At 40.0% G+C, this 25,589-nt stretch overlaps 1 protein-coding gene across 1 annotated transcript in view; it reads left to right on the top strand.

Annotated features, from left to right (window-relative positions):
• Positions 1-25,589, top strand: part of SCAMP1 (secretory carrier membrane protein 1) — a 40,839-nt gene that overhangs the window by 5,966 nt on the left and 9,284 nt on the right. The window contains exons 2-5 of the mRNA XM_071580173.1: positions 8,054-8,131; positions 18,234-18,332; positions 18,596-18,707; positions 21,961-22,089. Of these exons, the coding sequence (XP_071436274.1) occupies positions 8,054-8,131; positions 18,234-18,332; positions 18,596-18,707; positions 21,961-22,089 (418 nt within the window). The remainder of the gene's footprint in view (positions 1-8,053; positions 8,132-18,233; positions 18,333-18,595; positions 18,708-21,960; positions 22,090-25,589) is intronic.

The following is a 25,589-nucleotide window of genomic DNA, read 5'->3' as shown; positions in this document are numbered from 1 at the left end:
TGTGATTGCTCGCCAGAACTCATTTATGAGAAGTAGGATGGATAGTTTTCGGTCAAGGAATCAAAAAACACAGACCAACAAACATAGTTTTGGCAACTTCTGTTGCATTTTTGCTTAGTTTTCTGAGCCTGTGGTGGTATCATCGTAGGAAATAGCCCACAGAGAGCAGGTAGTACATCTGCTACTATATCACCCTTCCCCTCCACTCCTCCCAAAATCCAACTCCACGAAATCTCTGAATGAATTCTTACTGAAAAGTGTGCCATTCCTGTTACTAATTTTTATAAAAAGCCTAATACAAAGTGGGTATAAGGAATAACTTGTAATAATCAATGGAGACTTTAAAGTGAAATAGAGATTATCCTTTTCCTGTAGCAAAACAAACTCCTTCAGTAGGAGTAGTAGGGTTAAGAAGTCCTAGTTGGTCAGGATTGACTTTGCTAGATTTGTGGAGCTGATCTCATGATTTCCCCAGAGTGGATTCACTAGTCCAGATTTAGTCCTGGTAGGCCTCTGGCTTCTACTTCTATTCTGTATGCAGTCAGAGTTTTTTGAGAAGTGGTATCTTTGCTGAGCATGTTCAGTGTTGGAAGGATGAGATGGGGATCATGCCTCCTCTTTCTGGGAACTTCCTTCCAAGCAAAAAAAGCAGCAGAGAAAATGCACAGCTCGGTGAAGGTGGGATTGTGGAACAGTAAATGCCAAAGAAGCTGCAGAGTAAAGACTGGTGCTGTCAGGGACTGGTAAAGCAGTCAGGGTGGATGAACTATGTGGGAATCTTGAAGTAAAAGAGAAAAATTGTAGGGTGGCAGAGCTGAAGGGTAGCCAGTGACTAATGGGGAACTGATACAAAGATACTGTCTTATTTTAAGAGCTCTTGTGATGAGAGTGTTTTCTCAGCTTGGACTCCAGTCATTAAGAAATCATTCTTAATGTAGAACTGAGGTAAAAAAATCAAGATTTCTATGGTTTTCTTATGTAGCTCATTCTTCCCTTGGCTGTACTTAAGAAGATGCATAACTGATAAGGTGGTTTCCATATTTTGTTCTTTTTATTTCATTCACTAAAAATAATTAGTCTTCTTCTTTTAAAATGCATTTTTATGTTTATAATCTTTTTTTCCTAAGACTAACCAGATTTACTTATGTCAGCTTATTTGAATATTTGATGCTGTCCTATAAACTCCATGAAAATGAAAAAAAAGTAGAAAAAAAGTTGCTTCTAAGCATAGCGTTTCAGTTTTATGCTTTTTCCAAACAACATGATTATCTTGTTCTTCTGTTGAGCAGTACTCCTAGTATCGAAGACTTGGAAGATAATTAATTGTCTTGCTTTCTTCCCCTTATCAATGAGGGTTAGAAATTTACCCTCCTGTCCTGTTTCCTTTGTTCATCCTGTTCTTTTCCTTGTAAATGTACCCTCTGCATTTTCCCCTGTTCCGCTTTCCAACTATTTTTTTTGGTTCTATTTAGTTTAAGTGATTTTTACTTGAAATTGATTTCAGTTGCTGATGTGTTGTAAAATCATTGTGATGTCTATCCAAATCAGTGTTTAGTGTTTATAAACGCTGTTTCTAGATCTCTGCAATAGGATACTGCTTTTACTTCTCTACCTGTTCTTGGGAGTAAATTGCTGTAAGATGCTGGTCAGTTAAATGTTCTGTGTGGAGCACTGATGTCATTTATTTCATTCCACTAGGGGGAAAAAAAACGCAACACAAGCCTGGGGTTTTTTCTGTGTTCATTGCATTGAATTTATTTATGCATATGATAAATGCTTTTGTCTTTTTGTTAGAAGACCGGGTATCCCTCAAAGTCAAATTTTTTTTCCACAACCCAAATGGCAGTTTGGAGGGGATGCCTCCTAATTCACTGTATTCTTTTCATTCAAGTCAGAATCGCAACCAACAATAAAAACTTAGCTCATAGTGTTTTTCAGAGTGTCCCTGGATTGTGTATGCTATCAAAGCCTTTAATGATGGTGAAACAATTCTGGGCCCATGTCCAGGGAACAGTAATGCAAAGAATTGTTACAGCTGTATCTACTTCTTCACTCTGTAATTTTCTAGTCTCTTCTGTGTTAGTGTTACTGGTAGCTGAGGACTAATTGTGGTCTCCCAGACAACAGAGGTCTGTTGCTGCATTCAATTTGTTTTTAAAAAATCTGTAAAAAGTTATGCAGAATGGATTATTTGGCTCCATTTTAAACATTCTGATTTGTAGGTAATTGTGTTTGTGTACCCTCAGTGATAACTGGGTATTTAGTTAATTTTATCTATAATAATGTGAGAATAATTTGTTAACTTGGCACAGGAGATGTTTTCAGTAGTGCTGGAGAGGATCATTCTAATGCGAATACAAATACATTCTGTTTTCTGGGCTTGTTTTGTTTGTGTTTGCTGGTTTTTTTTTCCTGAGTTTCATATTCTTGATATAAAAAATGGGTTGCTGCTTGTACCTGACTTGTTGAGATTAAAAGAAGTGTAATAATAATCTTTGCTTTTGAGATTGATGTTACAGGAGAGAGACTGCAAGAAGCAGGTAAAATGAAAGATTAGATGGAAAACAATTAAATTAAGTTGTGCTAGTTTCTTAAAACTAATTAGTGTCCTAAACTAATTCAGATCTTGAAAATATCATCTGAAATGACTGTGTGTGACTTAAATGTACCAATAGCTACAGTAGCTGGGTATGAAAAATGATCTGGTCTTAATTATGTTCTGTAATCAAATGACTAATATTTAAATAAAAATATCAAAAACTCAGGGGCTGAACTGGCAAGAGTTTGGGTGAGATAAGTCTGGTTTGAATATCAAATATGTAAGTTATGCCAGCATAGAGCTAGTTATTCCCATGGAATATTAGTTTTCACTGTTTTTCACGACCAGAATATGCATGTCATACAACATAGAAATTTGATAGCATTCACTTAAATGCCACTTTTTCTCTGAGTAGGTGGTCCGGGACATTTGTTGTTCATATTCATTATTCAAACCCTGAATGATTTCTAACTTCAGTGGTTTTTTATTCTGCAGCAATGACTCCATCATAGTTTTCATTGCTGTATTTAGATCATTTGCTCAGCTTTTAAAATGAGATGCAGTGAGTGTAAGGCAAATGATTCAAAACAATTATTTGTGTTCCTTGGGATGTCAGGTCTAATCTCCAGAAATATTGTAAGTAGTGTTTTGAAAAGGGAAGTGCAGCTCCTGTTGGCATCAGTCTTTTGATGCACTGTAGGTGTTTAGAACAATTAGTCTGGCAGCTTCTACCTGTGCACTGAGACTGGGAAGAGCCGTTCTCTCATTAGACCAGAGAGCTGTGAATGAGGGTAGCACAGATACAAATCTGCAGGCTGGTACTTCCCTCCTGCAACTATGAGATTACTCTTCTCCTGTGAACTCTGGTTTACTCTTCCTTCAGTCTTTTTGCTTGTTGGAGAATCAGGTCACAGACTCTATTGAAGTCCAGACTGTGTAATTCAAGTTTCTTGAGAGCAGAATTTGAGTTCAATTGAGTTCAATTTGTGTATTTCAGTACAACTGTAACTTTTTTTTCTTTACCAGGTAATGAAACTTTTCTTGACTAGAGCTGTTATTGACTGTTCTCTGTTTTTTTTCAGAGCTGCTGCTACTTTAGCAAACAGTGGCAGTATTTGGCAGAATTATAGCAATTGTTAATTCACAACGGGATGGACTTCTCATGGAAGGCTACTTGCTGTACTTACTGTGTGTATTTAAATGTACAGCTCATTTCTGAGCACTAGGACTTTTGCTGTAGTCAGCTTGTTTGTCTCAGTATATGCTTCCTTTTATTTGTCAGTGTTAAAATGTCACAATAGCTGTATGCAGAGATCCGAGAAGCTTTTTGCACCTGGTGTTCTCTAAAACACTTGGAGGAAAAAAAGGCTTTCTTTCATCAGATATTTATTATTGTTTGCATATTGTATTTCTGAATATAGATTGCTCTTCTGAATTTGACTTGACCACTCTTTCCTGCTTTTTGGAAAGTGGTTGCTGTTGAGTGGGTGTCTCATGAGACTGATACTGTAGTTACTCAAATAATTGAATTTATTATCTGCAGACACAATCAGGCTGAGTTATTTACTTAGTAGTGCACTATGTAAACACAGAAGTTTAATGTTGGAATGTACTTTTTAAGCATCAAATTCAGCTTAAAACACTAAGTGCTATTCAAGTAATGATAATTGAACCTGCCATTCCACTAGATGGCTGGTGATTGGCTATCACTAGTTGCATATGTCTATACATGAACATTTTTATGTGTGAAAGAGGGAATGCTGTGGAAGCATTTTTGGAAGGGGTCCCTGTCCTGTGTCTCACACTGGTGACCAGAACAGTGCTGGTAAGGCACCAGTGCTTCAGCTGTTGCTGAGCAGCACCAGGACCTTCTTTGTTCACACTCTGCTTTTCCCTGGTTGTAGACTGGGGTTGGGCAGGAGGCTGGGATGGGACACTGGCAGGGCCACTGATCCCAGGAGACCAGAGAGATCTTGAATCCTGCACTGAGCTCGGCTGCAGCACTGGTGAGGGTCGTGCAGGGGGATGCTCCGACACAGCCGGTGCTCAGAGGCTCAGTGGGCATCTCTCTGCTGCTGGGAGGGAGGTGGTGAGCAATTGCCTTTGTGTGACTTGCAGGGTTTTGTTGCCTGTTTCTTTTGCCTCTGCCTTTCCTCCTCCTCCTCCATTAAATGTCTTTTTTCCTGACAACCACAAATTTTAATTACTTTGGTCCTTGTGGTTCTATCTCCCATCCCAATGCTGAGAGCAGCAAGGGGGCATCCAGGCTGGGGGCTTTGCTGCTAGCTAAAGTAGAGCCACCACAGTAAGCTGAAAGTTTTCAACTATGCACAGATTTCTAGTCTGTATATTGAATCATGAAATTGCCTTATTTATATTAGCTTTGTTTTAGTTCATCTTTTTTGGCCTCGTACTGGTGAGTCTAGTAAACTAATGCATAATTCCAATGTTACTTTCAATTATTCCTGTATGTTTTATGTTCTTTTTATTCAATATTTCTAATAATTTCTAGCTGAATTTTGACAGGAAACATTCTCCCCAGATACATGCTTTCCCTATCTTTTGTTGTTCATCTGTACAGTATTTTGTGATAGTCTTTTAACCAAAGAACACATTAACAATGAATTAGTCCATCAGTTTATGCAAGACCTGATGATATTTTAGTTGTAACAGTCTATTCAAGTCTAGGATGGCAACTAAAAATATGGCAGACGTGTGGGGGACTGTCACTAGGATGGCTGTATTGAAGTAGCTAATTACGGTATAAGTGAAATGTAGAAAAGCTGCTTTTGGATTGCATTTAACATTGTTTTGTATACATTTTTAGAAAGGGTGATTATTTTTTAGTCACCACTAAAATGCTACTTTGCAGCTGAATATGTACTTTAGCTAGTGGTAGTACATGATTAGAAGGGATATTAGGAGTCTCTTCCTAAAATCTAAACTTACTATCTTTTAGTTTGAATCCATGCCTCCTTCCTGTCACCGCATGCTCTTGTAAAAAGTCTCTCTTCATCTTTCTTGTAGGCTCCCTTCAGGTACTGGAAGGCCACAATTAGGTCACCTTGAAGCCTTCTCTTTTCCAGGCTGAACAGCGCCAGTTCTCTCAGCCTTTCCTTGTAGAAGAGGTGCTCCATCCTTCTAATCATCTTGGTAGCCCTTCTCTGGGCTCACTCCAGCAGGTCCATGTCCTTCCTGTGCTGGGGACCCCAGGGCTGGGTGTAGCTCTTGACATGGGTTCTCACCACAGCAGAGCAGAGGGGCGGAATCCCCTCCCTCACCCTGCTGGCCACGCAGTTTTCAGTGCAGCCCAGGACACAATTGGCTTTCTGGGCTGTTAGTGCACATTGCTGGGTCATGTCCAGCCTCTCATGCACCAGCACCCCCAAGTCCTTCTCAGCAGGGCCGCTCTTGATCTGTTCATCCCCCAGCCTGGACTGATACCAGGGCTGCTCTGACCCAGGTGCAGCATCTTGCACTTGGTCTTGTTAAACCTCATGGGATTCCCATGGGCCCTCTACTAGAGCTTGTCCAGATCCCTGTGGATGGCATCCCATCCTTCAGGTGTGTCAGCTGCACCACTCAGCCTGGTGCTTGCAGAGGGCGAACTTGATCCCTCAATGTCATTAATGAAGATATTAAATAACATTGGTCCCAGTACAGACCCCTGAGGGACACTACTTGTCACCAGTGCCCACTGGGACTCTGAGCCACTGACCACCACCCTCTGGATTTGAGCACGCAACCACTTTCTTATCCATCTAACAGTCCACTCATCAAATCCATCTCTCCAGTGTAGAGAGAAGGATGTTGTGGGGGACAGTGTCAAAGGCTTCACAGAAGTTCAGATAAGTTCATCTATAGCCCTTCCCTTATCCATTGATGTAGCTACTCGATCACAGATGGCTAGTAGGTTGGACTTGCCCTTGGTGAAGTTGTGCTGCTGGCCATCTTGTATCACCTTCCTGTCCTTTATGTGCCTTAGCACAGCTTCCAGGAGGATCTGTTCCATGATCTTCTTAGACACAGAAGTGAAGCTGACAGTTTGGCACTTCCCAGGGTCCTCCTTTCTTCCCTTTTGAAACATGGGATTTCCCCTTTTTCCAGTCACCTGGGACTTCCCCTGACTGCCATGACTTTTCAAATACCAAGGAGAGTGGGTTAGCAACTACATCAGCCAGTTCCTTCAGGACTTTGGGATGCATCTCATTGAATTCCATAGACTTACTTATGTACCTTCAGGTTCCTCAAGTGGTCATGAACCTCATCTTCTCTTAAAGTGGGAGGGACTTTGCTCTCCCACTCAAGAGGTGTGGAAAGAAAGGCTGCCCTTGCAGTGAGAGGCACAAAAGTTGTTGAGCTTTCTCCTCACCTGTTGTTACCAATTTTCCAGCACGGTTTACTGGGTGGATACACCTTCTTAGACCTTTCTTTTCCACTTAACATACCTGTAGAAGTCCTTCGTTTTATTTTGTGCATCTCATGTAAGGGTATTAAATGTATGTGTCTTTAAAGGAAATTTGAATGTGTATGTGTATAAATGTAAGTACTTATTTTCTTCCCCATCTTTATCAATTACAGTTGGTTTTCTTGTATTGAACTACACTGTTGGAAACAAGAAAAAATCTTTAGCTAAATGTAACAGTTATAAAATAAGTATATAGTATATTTACAGCTCTTTTTTGTTTTTAATGTACATAAAAAAATCTTGTACACTTACACATTTATGGAGATAAAAACATAACTAACAATATTGAATAAGTGTATTTATTAATTTCCAAGAAAACTTTCATTTTATCCATTATTATATTCTGAAGATGCAAAAACTTTAAATTGAGATACAGAAACAGTGTGGTGGAATCAGGCAGCAAATGGAATAAGTACAGGTTTTTTCAAAGTGGGTGTGGTCTGTGGTGGTCACTTCTGCTCTTCTGCAGAACAAAGCCTGCCTGTCTCTAGCACAGAGAAATACTTCCTTCTGGAATCGTTTTCTCAGAATAAATCTCAAACAATCTTTCTTACTGTACGTTAATTGAGGAAAAACAAGTTACCCTTGTTTCTTATTTTTTTATAATTCTGGTAGAAGCTGAACCAAAAGTGCTTTTGGCATTATGGGACCCTACTTCTCAGATTCATTTTTATGAAATGTTTTTTCTGAAGGTATTGGATATACTTCTGGGTAGGGACATCCAAGAGTTCCAGAAGGCTTTGCTCTTCTGTTGTCCTTTTTTTGAATTATGGAGTCCAGTGGTCAACATAGCTCTCTGAGAGTTTTTCTTGGAAATCTCTGTCTCTGTCTCTCTCTTTTATGCTGTGGTAGTCTAGGTTTATAAGAAACTCAAAATGAAATTATGTGATTTTGGAGATAGAGTTGGATGTTTACTGACTCTTCTAGTGCAAACAAACCTTTTTTACACTGAAACAAAAACAAGTTTTGTATGATATAATGATATAAGTGTTGACTTTTTGGTTATATACATGTGCATACATTTACTCAACTGTTTTCTCTTCTAGGATCCTTCTGTTACACAAGTGACAAGAAATGTTCCTCCAGGGCTAGATGAGTACAATCCATTCTCTGATACAAGAACAGTAAGCACATTTATTTCTTAATAATGTTGTTAATCTTAGACTTCCAAGTTTAGCTTCACTTACTGAGAATACGTTGCGGGAATTAATCTCTTGGCCTCGAGGAGTAGCTTTGAGAGGTATCCCTGCTCAGGGGGAGATCCTGGTGCGCAGCCACTGCTGTGCAGGAGAGCTCAAGGGGCCCTGGGCTGTCCGCTCTTTATGGAGTAAGATGATGGACTTATATTTGCATACCCATTACAGGAGTTAGTTTATTCCAAATTTGGCTTGAGTCAAATCTTTATCAGCACTTTAGTTAGGTGGGGGGCACTGCTCAGGTTAGCCTTGAATACTGAATTGTGTTATCTGTCTCCCCCAAATCTACTCAGAGCTGGATGCAGTCTTCACGACCAGATAGTTCATTACACCTGTCACTGGTTATAACTTGAGCAGGGTTGTCAGAGGAGACCAGACTGATGACGAATTCACCAAGTGGCAGATATATTACAAACTCTGGGTGGACGTGGGGGAAGGGAGAGGTCACCATCACAGCAGTGAAACAGTGAGGTTTCATACAGTGTTAAAATGCTGTGTGGGGAGAAGCTTCGCTTTCAGTATGCCTTGGATCAGCTGTTTAAGGCAGAATATTTACAAATAGCAACAATATTAAATAAGACTCCAAATTTTTTTTCTTCTAGCTCACAATGTCAAGAATTATGCTGGATTTAGTTTTCTGAAGCTTGAAGAGCCTCAAAATTGCTTTGTATTGACCATAAGTTATAACTACAGTAGGTCTTGTCTTAAAAAAATATATTTTTGCGCTACTCTGACTTTTTGATATTACTTATGTACTTATTTTAACCTGCTTATTGGATGTCCGTGAGGGGTATAAAACCCTGTGACTTCCTGACCATAGGGTCAGACCTGGGGTAAAACCCCCTTGGGTTTGATCGTGGAAGGTCCTTCTAATAAAACCCAATATCTTTCTCCATTAACTTGTCTGCAGTGTGTCTCTGTTCACAGGGGTACGCAATCTACAGGCATCAGTTTTTAGACTTGGATGAATACCATAGGCATGAATGCCTATGAGTAGGCATAGAAATCACTCTGTGGTTTGTGCGCTGCTCAGAGCAAGAGCATCCAAATAATTTTGGGGGAATTTATTTTCCAGTTTCTAGTGGTCGTGGCAACATGGTATCTTGCTGTCTCTAGAATTAACTCTATATTCAGTTTTGGTCCCTGCAGTACAAAAACAGAGTGGTGGAGGCTGGAGGTGGTCCATAGAAGGGCCACAAAGACAATCGAAGGCCTCAGAAGCCTGACATGTGAGGAACAACTGAGAACTGGGTTTGTTCAGCCTTGGGAAAGGAAAGCTTAGGGGAGACCTTATCCCCATGTTCCAGTATTTAAAGGATGGCTACAGAGAAGATGGAAACTCCCATTTTTTTACAAGGAATCACATGCAAAAGATGAGGAGTGATGGCTACAAGTTACTGGAGGGATTTCAGTTTGACACAAGAGGAAAATATTACACAATGAGAACAATCCACCGTTGGGCTAATGTTTCCAGGGAAGTGTTGGATTCTGTAACATTAAGCACTTAAGATCGAGTTGCATAGTATGCCATCTTGTCTGAACTGTGCTTCTTCCAAGAAATGTTGGACCATATGGTCCTTGAGGTCTCCTTCTGACCTAGTGTTTGGGATTCTTTCCCCCTTCCCTTCACATGGAAGTTAATGAGGCATGCTGGGCTGCAAAACTATTTTTCCATTGCAAATCCAGGCAGGATTTCAGTGAATGTTTCTTTTGTGAAAATGTTACTTTAAACTAAATACTAACATTTGTTATCTTATTTCAGTTGTATTCCCTTTTTCAAGAGAGAAGCTTCCTACCAGTTCTTTCTTGGGTGTCAGGACAGGACAGGGGAAATAAAGAGTAAATTCTGCTTTTTCTCAGTATTCTTTATTGTGTTTGCTTATTTCTAGTATTTTGCTACCTTGGCCTTTTTGCAGTCAATTTATGTCCTTTACCTTCAGTGAGAATTTTGGTAAGAAGATAATGCATAAGACAGAAGGATGGAAGTGAGTAGACATAGAAGATTTTAGGTCTCATGTGTCACCATCTTAATACCTAACATGAGAAATCAGGAGTTTTGTTAGGTTGGTTTTTTTCCTATTTCCTTATCAGATTTCAAAACCTGTGTTATTTTTGATCATTAAACCAAACAAAATTTTGTGTGAATGGTGTTAATATCAGATTAAATATTGCTGGCTGTGTCTTCAGTGGTTTTGTCTCCAGCTCTAACAGTCACCATGGAGATTACATTGTGTCTTTTGTTGTGTTTCTGAAATCAACAAGAAACAAATGAGATTAGACTATTAGTATTTCTGGTTCATCATTTAATGAAACTCTGTTAAACAAGACTTTTAATCTTTCTCTTCTTCAAAGTTTTGTACTCTTGTGAGCATCCGTGAGTATAGGTGTGCCATATATACCTATACAGGGCGGTCCTGTGGTGTAATGGAGAGCTCTCTGGACTCTGAATCCCAAGGACCTGAGTTCGAGTCTCAGTGGGGACCGTCCCCTGGCAGTTCAATGCCTCCCTGCCATCCCATCCCGTCAGATCTCAGATGCTCAGCAGGGTCAGCCCTGGTTAATACGCGGTGCTGTGACAGTCCTGAGGACTTCACTGTCACTGTCCAAGCTCACTTGGCCATGGCAGATGGACCTGAGGAGTTAAACGGTGGGGCCAGTTCTGCGCACGCTGTGCCTCACCTAAAACATCCACTGTGCAGGCTGGAAGGGCACACCCACGTGGGGAGAGCCCTGCCCAAATCTGCGTTCGTGAAGTTTGGCCATAAATATGCCTATACACAAAAATACATGTAGCAGTCAATTTCAAATTGCTGCATAAAAATGAGAAAAATCATTAGTGGAGTTGTTTTGTTTCAAGAGACATATTTCAGTGGCTTTTTTTCCCCCAGTAAATTCCTGGGTAGCTTCCCTAGTTGTGTCTTGCATCTAAACACAGTGAGGAGTCCACAGGAAATTAGATTGATGATCCACACCTGGCTTGTGTTGGAAATCTTCTCCCAGTAAGTAAACTACTTCACCTGTATAAGAAGGTCAGCTCAAGAGAGAATTTCTTTGAGCATTTATCTCTGTCAGCTGTTGTCGAATTAGATTAATTTTTTAATGTCTTGGCTGAGTATTGCTGAAGCCTGAGGCTGCAAACTGCAAACTTTCATTGTGAAAAGCTGAACTAATCTAGAACTGTTACTTAGTTTTGTGAAGGAGGGCTCTGAGACCATTTTAAACTGAAAGATTAGGAAGCTGCAATTGTCAGCAGAAGCTGCAACCTGGCCAGATAAAAACAACTACAGAGGAAGAATCCTGGAAAGAACTAGAAGGCGCAAGACCTGAAATTACCATGAAACCAAAAGGCATAATGCAGGGCGCATGAAGTGCATGTGGAGAATGGATTCATAGGTTGTAAAAGCCCAGGGATTTCTTTGTTCTAGGTCTCTCTCAGGAGGCGCCCAGCTCAAGTTTTCCGTCTTGTGGTACCACTCAATTATTGGATGATTTTTGCCTGGAATTAATCATGGTCTCTGCTGTGGGAGACCTAGGGTTAAGAAGTTTCTTTGACTTCTTCTCTTTAAGAGAGGTCATAATGACTTGCTCTATCCCTCAGTGCTGCTGCGAGAGGAAGTCATGAAACAAAAACAAAAAAAAATCAATCTCAGAAGTACCTTTTGGAATACGAACAAAAAGGGCTATTGTAGAGTGGGGTTGATTTAATTTAAAGATGCAATATATTCAAGTTATCATAATATGTCCGTGAGGGGTCATACGCTGTGGAGCTTGAAGAAAGTCCATGTAAAAACAATTGATGTAGTTCTCCTGTCCAAATCTAGGTGAGATACCATGATATGATGTGGTCTCCTTACTGATGCCTGGAGGTTAGTGGTGTCCTCACTACCTTCATGGTAAGGGATTTCTTGCTAATATTTCATCTATATCTACCCTCTCAGTTTGAGGCCATTACGCCTTGTCCTGTCACTACATGCTCTTGTAAAAAGCCACTCTCCATCTTTCTTGTAGGCTCCCTTCACATACTGGAAGGCTACAATTAGGTCATCCTGGAGCCTTCTTTTCCATTCTGAACAACCCCAACTTTCAGCTTGTCCTCACAGGAGAGGTGCTCCATTCCTCTGATCATCTGTGTGGCCCTCCTCTGGACTCACTGTGTCTGTGTTCTTATGTTGGGGGCCCCAGGGATGGATTCAGTAATCTAGCTGGGGTCTCTCAGGAGCAGAGCGGAGAGGCAGAGTTGCTTGCCTTGACCTGGGTTGCTTCTGGTGAAGCTTCTTTTGATGCAGCCCAGGATACAATTCGCTTTCTGGGCTGCCAAGTACATATTGTTGAGTCGTGTCAAGCTTCTCATCCATCAGCACTGTTCTCAATCCATCCTCCACCCAGCCTGTCCTTGTACTTAGGATTGCCCTGACCCAGGTGCAGGACATTACATTTGGCTCTGTTGAACTTCATGAGATTTGTATGGGTCCACCTCTTAGGCCTGTCCAGGTCCCTCTGGGTGGCACCCTCTCCCTCCAGTGTTAGAGAGGGGAAGGAATAGGTTTGACTTCTGCTGCTCTGATGCCACGTGAGAAGGCTGTGTCTACTCATCTTACTCTTGAGTCGAAAGAAGGCACAGCAGGTTTTGAGATGCTCAGCTATGACACACGTTTGTCAAGAAGTTACCTGGCAAGTGCCAGATTCACTGATTACCTTCAGAGATGAGTCAGTGATTTTTATTCCTAGAAATCCTTTGTCAATAAAAGTAAAACAACATGAACAGAAGTAGATGAACAGATGAGAATTCCTGTTCTGCTTATTTAATAGTTACAGACCTCAGTATCTCTATGAAATGACCATTAATTCTCAAAGCTAGTTCCTGTACCTATCTCCTTTGACATCTTGAGGATTTTGATAGTTACTGACTGTGTCTCTTTGCACTTGCACGTTTTGTGCCGATAGGAACCACTTAGAAAGTGGTTGTTTGCTTTGAGTCTAAATAGCAAATCAATTGTTTCTATAACTAGCTGTAGTCTGACAGCTTGGTTACTACTGTGTTTCCTCAGTGTGATTTACATTTACTGTGTACAGTTTTTCTCTGTATTAAGTGTATGTCACTTGGCAACTTTTTAAAAACCTTTATCTACTACAGCTACTGCTTCCAGAATGCCTCCAATTTTAGTCTTTGTGCATCTTGCACAATAGCACTCAGGCCATTTCAGAGTTTTTCAGTAGAATGGCTTGAAAAATGCCATTCACCACGTCAGAATGTAAGAAACCTGCTGTATGCAGGCTAATATTCCAATAAATGTTTTTACTGTAACTGTTTTACAGCTTTTCATTATGAAGTTAGCTTAGTTCTTAATTGAGCTAGCAACACAATGGCAATTTGAGCAAACTTGTGCATACCCTGTTTTGGAGATTGGTGAAAGACATCAGCTGCTAGAACTGTCCTTTATAAAGAACTGTCTGCCTTACTGCTTTGTCTTCTAAGCCAGTTAATTTTTATTTCTTTGTCTTCTATTGAGTGTGTTTTAGTTGCACGCGTGAAGGAACAATTGAGAACTTTGTTTGCATTAAGGCTGAGGGTGCACAACCTCAGTTACCCCTTGTTCTTGAGGGGTTGTTTTGGCTTCTTTGCATTTTTATCGATTGTCTGTTTTTGCAGTGATTGCAGTATACTGTATATTTATATAGGACAAAATAACATGTTAAGTGGTTTCTGACAAAATGTTCTCACCTGTAACTTCTTTTTCCTTCTTTTTCTTCTTGTACTTTGTACTCTTTCTTTAATACCTACATCGGTCCAATAATAGATGATCTTTTATTTTGGCCTCCCTCCCAACTTGGTGTCATTAGCAAATTTGCTGATGATGGACTCAATACCCTCATCTAAATCATCAATAAAGATGTTAAACAGGACTGGACCCAACACAGACCCCTGGGGAACACCACTAGTGACTGGCTGCCAGCTGGATGCAGCTCCGTTCACCAGCACTCTCTGGGCCTGACCCTTCAGCCAACTCTTAATCCAGGAGAGGGTACACTTGTCCAAGCCATGGGCTACCAGCTTTTCCAGGAGTATATTATGGGAAACAGTGTCAAAGGCCTTGCTGAAGTCCAGATAGACACATCCACAGCCTTCCCCTCATCCACCAGGTGGGTCACCTGATCGTAAAAAGAGATCAGGTTGGTCAGACAGGACCTGCCCCTCCTAAACCCATGCTGTCTGGGTCTAATCCCTTGTCCACCCTGAAGATGCTGTGTGATTGCACTCAGGATGAACTGCTCCATAACCCTGCCAGGCACTGAGGTCAGGCTGACAGGCCTGTAGTAGCCAGGGTCAGCCTTGCAGCCCTTTTTGTGGGTTGGGGTGACATTTGCGAACTTCCAATCAACTGGGACCTCCCCAGAGAGCCAGGACTGTTGGAAGATGATGGAGAGCGGCTTGGCAAGCTCTTCTGCCAGCTCCTTCATCACCCTGGGATGGATCCCATCTGGACCCATAGACTTGTTAGGATCCAGCTGGCTCAGTAAGTCACTATATCCTCCTGGAATACAGGAGGGGTATTCAGCTCCCTCTCCCTGTCTGCCAGCTCAGGAGGCCAGTTGTCTTGAGGGCCACCTGTCCTACTGGTGAAAACTGAGGCAAAGTAGGTGTTAAGTACCTCAGCCTTCTCCTCATCTCTGGTAACTGTTCCCCCCCAAGCCCAACAAAGAATGGTGGATTTCCTTTCCCCTCCTTTTGTTATTAATGTATTTATAGAAGCATTTTTTGTCGTCCCTAACACAAGTAACAAATGGACTTCAAATTGCACTTTTGTCTCTCTGATTTTCTTTCTACATGACCTAACTATATCCCTAAAATCTTCATGAGTCTTTTTTCCACAGTGGGTAAGCTCTCTTTTTTCCCCTAAATTCCTTCAGAATCATGCTGTTCAACCAAGCTGGTCATCTTCCTTACTGGGATGCCTTCCGGCACACTGGTATGGCCTGTTCCTGCGCACTCAAGACTTCCTTCTTGAAACAGCCCATCCCTCCTGTACCCTCTTGTTTTTGAGGTTTGTTTCCCAGGGTATGCTCTGGACCAGTGTGGCCAACAGAAGTCCAACGTAGAAGTTTTATTGATGGCCCTACTTGCATCAATGGCCCTGAGTATTGAAAACTACATTATTTCATGGTCACTGTGCCCCAGACAGCCTCCGACTACAACATCTCTCACCAGCCCCTCTCTGTTTGTGAACAGCAGGTCTAGCGGGCCCTTACCTGTGGTAGGCTCAATTATCAGCTGAAGCAGGAAATTATCCTCTGTACAACTCTAGGAATCTCCTAGACTGCCTCTTCTCTGCAGTATGAAGCTCCCAGCAGATATCTGGCAGGTTAAAGTCACCCACAAGAACCAGGGCTGGAGCTTTTGAGACATCTGCCAGCTGCTTGTAGAACAATTCATCTCCTTCATCATCCTGGTTGGGTGGTCTGTAACAGACACCCACAAGGGTCTCAGCCTTGTTGGCCTTGCCCCTGATTCTGGCCCACAGGCACTCAACCTTGTCACTGCTGACCTCAACTTCAACAGAGTCAAGAGACTCTCTAACATATAAAGCCACTCATCCACCTCTCCTTCCCTGCCTGTCCTTTCTGAAGAGCTTGTAGTCCCTCATAGCAGCACCCCAGTCAGGCGAGTCATCCCACCATGTTTCTGTGATGGCAACGGCATCAAAGCTTTCCTGTTGCATGTATTGACCTAGCAGAAATTCTGGAGTGATACCCAGCAAAAATCAACAATGGATGTTGAAGCAGATGCATTTTTCTTGTCTTTCTATACTACTTTTGATTCATTTATGAGCTCTTTGTACTTCTAGCATCATGCATTAATTCCATCAATTGATATAAAATAACTCATAAGTGATACTACACACACAATAATACTTAATACTCATGAATATTGTAGACATACTTACTGTAGCTCAGAATTCTTTAGATGCACCATAAAAAGAGACTAACCATGCTGGCTTTTTGCTGCTTTGTTGAGACAGCCTTTGGAAATGTGGAAGTTGTTTTCAAAGAAAGCTTAGGAGTTTAAACTCCACTGAGCTAAATGTGAAACCATAAGGCAAGCTCAAAGCACTGAGTTAAAACTTGTACAACAGCTTGGGAAACCTTCATTCTTGGAATCAGGGAGCTTCTGCCATACTTTAAGATTTTAAGAATACTAATAGAAGATAATGATATAGGAAAAAGCTAAATGAGTTATTTCTTTGCGGGGAAGTGTCTTAAACTTGACTTCTCATAGGATAGAGATGGAAATAGGTGGTGAGCTGAGTGTTAAGAAAACTAAGACGGAAAATTGCTAAAGCATGAAGTGGAATTTGTGGATTTCATACCAGAGGAAGAAAAAGGGGCAGCTGTCACTGTCACTATAGAAAAAGCTCCTAAAAATATTCAAAAAGTTAAGAAGTCTGGAGGTACAAGTTCTTTGCTGGGCAGTTTGGAGCAAGGGGGTCACAGAAAAGTCTACTAATCATAAATATTATTTTGTTGGTTGCAGTTTTTGGTTGTTTAGGTTTTATTTTGTTGGAGTGTTTTTAGCAGACTCCTACACATCTGCTTTAACCTTCAAGAAGACCATGGAAGCTGTCTTGCCTGCTTTTTCATTCCTATGTTAAGGAATGGGCTATAGCACACAGATCTATCAGTCTGAGACTCAGGGCAGCTGTTTCCTTGCATTGCAGTGCTTGAAGTTCTTCCATGTTATTACAATGATATGGCTCTGTGGTTTTGGACGGCCTGAGGCCTGAAGGAAGACCATTGCCCTATATGTTTCTGAGACATGAGAATGCTCTGATATCTCAGGATTCTGTTAGGAGCTGTTACATTGGGTGAAAAGATAATTTTGAAATGCTGGAATCAGATGCTGTTGCTGAGATGTGCTGGAATATCACATGCAGAGGTGGAGTTTACTTGGATAGGATGTTTTTTCCTCAGTATATTGCATTTGTGCATTTTAAACAAAGGTAAGAAAAGATGCATATAATGTGATTCAAGTCATAGCTTGCCAAGTTAGTGATATTATTTGATTCCTGCTGTGTTTTAAGGTGCTTTTATATTGAAAACTTGACAGTTGTCATCATATTTTTGTTCTTGATTTCAATCTTATTAGGAACAAGTGGTTCTCTGTCTTACCAGATGACACAACAGGGAAGTCTTTTAAGTTTCAAGAACTGCACAAAGAACTGTAGTTTTCCTCCAAACATACTTAAGAATAAAATACATCGTAGTAGTGCTATACAGTTCTGCTTTGGTCACATTCAGTTGATAACTTCAATCTAGGCAACTTCAATCTTTTTAATTGGTTTGATGGCTGCAGGTTAATATTGTGTGTTTTAAAGAGGTGTGGACAAAATCAGAGAAGATGGCAAATAGTAATAAAAGGAGGAGAAGAATTAAAATAAAAAAAGAAAGAAAAATTAAAAACTGAGCTGCTAAAAGCTCCTTATAAGCTGTATTTCCATAGGTGGTGGCCAAGTGAATGAATTGCTAGCAGTACTTGAGATCAGATACTGTGGTACATACTGGTGAAATAGTCAAGCGATGTGTTATGGATCTTGAATTTAAAAACTTGATACGGTACGGTCCTTCTCTAGTTAGCCAGGTGATACAAGACTTCGTTAAGTAGAGGGGTCTGGAAGACATTATTAATAAGTGGCATTGTTTTTCAGAATTTGAATGGATCACTGTTAAATGCTGCAACTCTCTGAAACAGAAAGTGTCTGAACAAAATCAAAATTCTGTTTACCTTTGACTGATTTATAAAATTCCATGGTGTTTATCCAAAGTAATGCAGTGTAAAACCAAGTGAGCAGAACACCGCACCACAGAAGACAGTTAACATCTTTTTCCTGAAGGTTGTAAATATTGCAGGCAGCGTACCAGATTTTCAGTTTATCAGGAACATTTCTTTTAAAACAGCTAGATTAGTTCTTGCGGGTTTAATGAAGTTTATTAGAAAAGGAGACTGTTTCCCCATAATTGTCTTTTGTTTTCTTAGCCTCCTCCAGGAAATGTGAAAATGCCTAATGTACCCAGTACTCAGCCAGCAATAATGAAACCAACGGAAGAACCACCTGCCTACACACAAATTGCTAAGGTTTGTCTGTAACTTTTAAGCACTAGGTTAATTTTAATTATAACTACTTAAATACAGTTCTGGGATAATATATTTTATAAATAAGCATTGCTTTCCTAATTAAAACTCATACTGCTTTTTAAGTAATTTCTTACTATGTGGCTGTGCAATATCGAGTCAGTTTTCTTCCATAACTGGAGATGCTTAATTATAGTAAACAAGCCTGTAATATTTATGCTGTGTTCATACTTTTATCAGTATCTAATGATGCTTGCTTTGTTCAGGAACATGCCTTGGCCCAGGCAGAACTGCTAAAACGTCAGGAAGAACTGGAAAGAAAAGCAGCTGAACTAGATCGCAGAGAAAGGGAAATGCAGAGTCTCAGTCAGCAAGGGGGTATGCCTGAAAAATATACTTTAAATTTCAGAAATTTCATTTTTTCTTAGAAATGATACTAATTTTACAGTGGTGTTGTGAATCAGATCAAAGAGGGATTTTTTTAATGGCTTCAGGAAAAGAAAGGTCTCCCTTGAGGCAATGCATATAGGGAATAAAAACTGAACTGTGCTTTGCAGACTTCCACTGAAAAATTTTTAAATGTGGTCTCTGTAACACGTTATTCTCTGCTGTCAGCTAGTTTTATTCTTCAAAGTTTTTAAAGTAATATTACTGAATAGAAATGGAGCATTTTGAAATAAGGTAAAGTAATTTCCTCTGTGATTTCTCATAGGTCGGTATTTATAGCTGTAGGAGAACTTTTCTGTTTTGAAACATTTTCTTTCTTTTTTCTGTTTTACAAACATAATATTCTGTGCAAACAGCTGAAAGATCTATTCCACTGTTAATCTTTTATTAATTTTTCATATGACACTTTGGAACCCATAGTCAAAATCAGTATCTGATTTTGCCACAAACTGTGTGCTGTGCAAACCCATCAGTTTTTGTGTAGGAATTTCACAAATAAGATTTACATCCTCTTAACTAGAGATAATTTGATACAAGTAGATGTATGGGAATTTTCCTTTTCAAAAAGAAGAACTTCAGACCAAAGTTCAAAAAAACCATAAAACCCAAAGAGTTAAAACACCATGCACAATGTTGTCTTTGTCTGGTCTTTTCAGTTGTATCTACATTTCCATTTTTATTTCCACGTGTTCTGGTCTTTTTTTGAATATGCAGTGTTACAACTCTGATTTGCATTCCTTAGTTATTCAAGTTGGGGAATTTTATAGAGTATAGTATTTTCAGTTGGAAGGGACCTAAAGTGAATCACAGAATAGTTAGGCTTGGAAGAGACCCCAGGAGATGATCTAGTCCAACCCTCCTGCCAGGGCAGGGTCCCTGGAGCAGGTTACACAAGAACATGTCCAGGTGGATTTTGAATGTCTCCAGAGATGGAGGCTCTGCAGCCTCTTCCAGTGCTCTACATCCTCAATGTAAAGAAGTTCTTCCTCATGTTGAAGTGAGAATCTTGTATTTCATTTGATGGCCATTTCTCCTTGTCCTGTCATTGGGCACCACTGGAAAGGGTCTGGCACCATCCTCTTGGCACAGGCCTTTGAGATACTTACATGCATTAATGAGATCCCATCTCAGTCTTCTCTTCTCCAGACTAAACAGGCCCAGCTCCTGTAGCTTCTCCTTGTAAGAGAGAGATGCTGCAGATCCCTCCATCTTTGTGGCCCTTTGCTGGACCCTCTTCAGTATCTCCTTGTGTTTTTTGTGCTGAGTGGCACAGAAATGGACAGACTACTCCAGATGTGGCCTCACTAGGGCCGAGTAGAGGGTGAGGATCACATCTGTCTACCTGCTGGCCACATTCTTCCTGCTGCACCCCAGAATACCATTGGCCCTTCTGGGCATTCATTGCAAGCTACCACCTGTATGGATGTGTCCTTCCTTACCAGTTCTGTCTGGGTGGATGCATCCAGAATTTGCAGGGGCTGTCTCAGTAGACACAATTATTCTGGTTCTGAGTCAGGTGCCCATGATTATGGCAGAGACCTACAGCACTTAGAAGTTATGTGAGGTGTGAACCTCCCTGCAGATTGCAGCACCTTCCCTGCTCACTCTGTCTGTGCGAACTGCCGCACTGCATCTGGTTCCTGGGGCTCTGTTTCACTCATGCTTCCTAGAGCTGTTTGAATCTCCCATGCTGCTCCTAGCAATGTCCCCACTGTGCCTCTGGCTCACAAGAGCTACTGGGTCCTGCTGGTGTCCTCCTGCTTGGGTGTCTCTGAACTTGGGAAACCTCCTCTACAGCTTGATCCAATGCTCACCTCTGAACTCACCTTGGTTGCCTCTGCTGTCACCTTGTCGATGAACAGCAATCATCTGGTTTAACTGCCTGACTGCTTCAGGACTGACCAAAAATTAAGGCATGTTATTAAGGGTGTTATTTAAATGCCCCTGGAACACTGACTTGAGGCTCAGAGCATTGACCACTCCTCTAGGAAACCTGTTCCAGTGTTTGACCACTTTCCCGCTAAAGAAATGCTTTCTGATGTCCAGTCTGAACCTCCCTTGGCACAACTTTGAACCATCCCTTGTGTTGTATTACTGAATCAAAAGGATCTGCACACTGATTTGGACTCCTTTGGAAACACTGTGGAGTTGTCTTGATAGGAGGACAGGGTCTTTTGTAATACTCTTGCTATTTGCATTTGCTTGCCTTTAAGATGCTGTCTGCACATCTAGAACACTGTTGTCATGTGTTGTCATACTGACTACAGTGAAAGACCTTCAGGCTGGTAGGTAACTTCAGCTCAGTGCCTTCTGTCCTCTCTGTGTAGGTCCTGTGCAGCGTTGCACCTGATCATGTGGTGCTTCCTATTTCAGCGAGTTCATTTGGACATGTGGTGATGAATGTGCCTCTTGCATCCAGAGGCTGACATGCTGTCGTAAAGGTTTCTTGTAGCGATTATCTAAGTTGAATCTCAGAGTATGTGCTTGGTATGACTTGTGTTCAGCAGAATGTACACTCTGGGCTATGATCAGGTGTGCACGCAGGAAATCCAGGTGTCTGATCCTGTGTCCTTTGCAGTGTCCTCACTGTATCACACAACCATATCAAAATACATTGGTGCTGTAGGGCATATTCGTGTAATAAAATGGTAGTTACAGACCATTTCAGTAGCTGTCTTTCTTGAGACTTTCTGCCTCTTAGGTAAGTTTTGACTGTAAACAATATTGGAAAGTAGCTCAAATTGTTAAAGATAGCCTCGTGTTAAAAATACCATGATTCTGAAAATGAGGAATGCTTTTCAGTTCCCCTCTTTGTGTTCAACAAAATATGTGAGTATGGTGGGACTTTGGGGATATACTTTAGGGAATAATTCAAGGAGCTCTGAGAAATTGTTTTTCTGCCCATATCTATTTATTTTGTAAAAATTCTCTCTTCTCGTTACTTTGTAGGAACTGTCAGATTACATAGATAAAATGCTGTACTTTACTTCATCTGCCTACACTTAATTGTTTTTATTTCTGTGGTTTATTCTCACTAATATGTGAGGATTGCTCTTAAAACCCTTAGCTTTTGGTAGCCCAAGTTATCCATCCACTTATAAAACTCATTCATAAAACAGAATAAGTTCAAATGTAGATCTCTTTTATAGTAAACCATTTTTCCCCTTTATTTTCTGTTTTACAGGTAGAAAAAATAACTGGCCACCTCTTCCTGAGAATTTTCCAGTAGGTCCTTGTTTTTACCAGGATTTTTCAGTAGACATTCCTGTAGAATTCCAGAAGACAGTAAAGATTATGTACTATTTGTGGATGTGTAAGTATTTTCTTTTTTTAAAAAAATAACAAAGTGCCTATTCACAGTTGGTGATACATAACACCTGCTGCTTTGGCTTTTGTAACATTGGTAATGAAACATTGCTTTAAATCCACAAGCCAAATGTCAAAGTGAAATCTTACGGTCCACTTCAGTTTTAAAAGTATAGAATTATTTCATGAAACTGCCACAGGAAAAAAGGAGAATTATCTTAAGGCAATTTGGTTCTAGTTTGTTGCATATTTCTGGTTTAAGTTTCTCTGTTGTTGTAGTGGTAAATTGGGCTTTGACCACTAATTAACTTAGAAATAATTTTACTGGTTTTAAAATCAGGTTATATATTAAAAACTAAAACTCAAAATCATTGTTAATAGACTTTTGAGTTTAAGAAGTGTAATATCCATTTGATCTAAAATACATAGTTTTATATATTTTAATACAGTTTTTCATCTTTACTGGAGACTTAATATAATTTTAATCTATTCAAAGAAATAGTGTCAATTAGCTGAAGAATCAGTTCATATTGAAATTGCTCTTTGTACGCAAAGAATGCTCTACGCTATCTTCGTAGAGTTAATTTTGCCCTCATTCTTGTGCTGTGTTTTGACTGGAGAAATGCTGGATTAAACAAATGTGGAGACAAAAACTTGCTTCTTCTGCCTTGTCCAGTGTGATGAAAGTCTAATAAATAGTCTGTGACTGAGGAAATTGCAAAGATTTGTGTACTTTGATACCTTCGATATATTTTTAACCTTCCAAGGAAATGGGAATTTCAGACCTTTTCTCTGTTTTTTCATAGCTTCAGACTAATTAGCATATCTCCTTAATTTTACATGCTACTCTGGTAATCTTATTGCTGTGATTGAACCACATAATTGAAACCTAAAATGAGCAGACAGCATTGAATCAAGTCAATTCCACTTCACCATAAGCCACAGCTTTCTGTGTTCATTGCTGGGTCTTTAATCTTCAAATAAGCAACTGTAGAACATATGACTAGTCACTCTCATGAAGCAGACTGATAATTAAGATTTATGTGAGGTCTCAGTTGAAATACTCGGTATTTTAGGATGGTTACTAATTCTGGCTGTTTGCAGAACTGAGTTCTGGAAGTGCATATGTTTCATACAGGAGCTGAAGTTGGGCAGCAAGAATTGGAATATTAATACTGGTTTTAATTTTCCTTCTTATGGCAACAAATAAAGGAAGTAGCAATGTTACATTATTTCAAAATAAATGTGAGCTGTGCTTTTATAGTGACATGACAGTTTGTCTTCTAGATGGCCTGAGGTTTCAACCAAGTCTTCTTGCACTTGTCCTTCTTTGGCTCTAGTACTCCCTCACTTAGGTATTACTGAGGAAGGAAAAGGGCATAATAAAGCAAAAGAAAGAAAATTATCTATTTCAGGCTTAAAAAAAATATGAAAAAGACTGAGTATAGAATTGAACCCCATGTCTTAGGGTTAGCTGTTGAGTCAATCCTTGAGACTCTTCTTTCCTAGAAATTGCATTTACATGGTTTGGCTCATTTTTCACTAGACTATTTTTCCTCAGGGGAGGAGTTCTTACCATAGTAAACCAGCCTGCTTCTGCTTGTCATTGTGCTCTACATTTTATTTCCTCTTCCAGAACTTCCTATGTCTTATAAGTTCTAGGGTTCTGTGAACATCATCATATTTGGATAAACCTAGTACTGCATTCTCAACGTTTTATAAAATAAGTTTTCCTTTCTAACAGCCCTGGGAACAAATGTATTTTAGTTTTCTATGTGTTTCCACAGTTAGTATTAATATATTTATCATTAATCTTGCTTTTGATACCTCTGAGAAAACTTCTTTACCTGTTTAAGATCTATATGCTCTTTGTTTCATGAGAAAACAAGTCTCTCTGTATCCCTATGTCATTAATTTCTCCTTTTGCATCAGAAGTCAGATTTTTTTAATTCCTTGATGTCGTTTTATTTTCACACTTTTTCTTTCCCGTGGGGAGAGACTTTTTCTTCACTGAGTATTCACATGTTTTTGTGAACTATAGCAATCAATTAGCAATGGCTTTTCGCAGTTGTTTTTGGAGCTTTTCTGTTCTATCTTCGTTTTGTGACCATTGCTTTTTTCAGGGCTTTGCAGATAAGAATGACAGTTTCCCTTGCTCATTAGCGTTGAACAGTGCTTTTTAGATCCTTTTATGTTATTATTATGTCCAATGTAAAGTAAAATGTCTTGATCTGTACTAACACCAAACATTTTTTGCCTCAAAAGCCTCTGTTTTCCAGCTACATTCCCCGCAGGCTGATTGTGTGCACTAAATAAACACTACTCATTTTCAAAGAATATTTCTTACTTGAAGTTGCAAACTGAAAAGATTTTGAAAGAAAAATTAATACCCTAAAGTGCCAACTTGTATATTTTTTTATTTTTCCTGTTTAGGAGTTGAATTTCATCCATTCTGTGTCTGAGGATATGATAGATAGTGTATATATATTGGTCTGTGCAGATGTTTGTTCTCCTGTTCCTGAAAACCTCAAAGGATGGATATTCCGTAAAGTCCCCACAAGCCTGTTCTAGTGTGTGGCTGTCTTTTAGAATTAAAAGGTGTATCTCAGTATATAATTTATTCTCCCCTGCTGTGTTTGATCTTCACTGTTCTATCCACTGTTGTTATGGAAAACACATTTATCCCCATTAGTCATCTCCTTTTGCCTTAATTAGCATAGTTTGCTCAGCCTTTCTTTGCAGGTGACATTTTCCAGAGGTTTGACTGTTTGCTGCCTTACAAATTCACTGTTTGGTCCACTCCATGTTTTTGTGTGGGTTTTTAGTATGCAGCATCAGTAAATTGAAAAACCCCCACCTTCCTGTTTTTCATACCATGTGCCTATGTTCCCATCTAAGGCTGTTTAATGCTTATGTACTGATCTAAGTCTGGTTTGGAATATATTTTTTGCCTCTGGAAGACACTTTTCTTGTTGGTAAGACATGTCCTTGTCTCTCCCTGAAGAGCAGAACAGACAAGGAGCAAAAGCCTAATCTACATTTGAAGCTACTCGGTGCTCCAAGGTTGCATGTGATCAAACTTCACTAGCCCTATCCTCACTTGTGAGTTGCCTTGTGGCTTCAAACCCTCCATTCCGTAGGCACCCATTCCCCTTGAGGCAGTCCCTTATGGAGTGATAGTCCAACTGATTCGTGGGAAGAGAGGCACATTCTTTTGTCTTAGGGTAGACTGGTTTCCTGAGAATACCATCAGTTAAACATTGCTGAAATTAAACTTAGTCCAAAAATCTATTTTCATACAGTCCCAAATGGGACAGCATCTCAGTAATGTGTGTGCCAGATAGCATCAGTGCAACTTGTGGTCTTTATCTGCAATTCACTTTCAGACATTTATGGATGGAAAAGTGTAGCTAATTAACACAGGGAATATATCTAAGTAGAATTTTTCTGTTCAAGCATGTTCACACAAAAAAAAGTTGAGTCTGAATATTTAATAAACGAAGGTTA

The sequence above is a fragment of the Pithys albifrons genome, chromosome Z, assembly GCF_047495875.1.
Source record: "Pithys albifrons albifrons isolate INPA30051 chromosome Z, PitAlb_v1, whole genome shotgun sequence".
NCBI lineage: Eukaryota > Metazoa > Chordata > Aves > Passeriformes > Thamnophilidae > Pithys > Pithys albifrons.
This window is presented reverse-complemented; position numbering and strand designations above follow the sequence as displayed.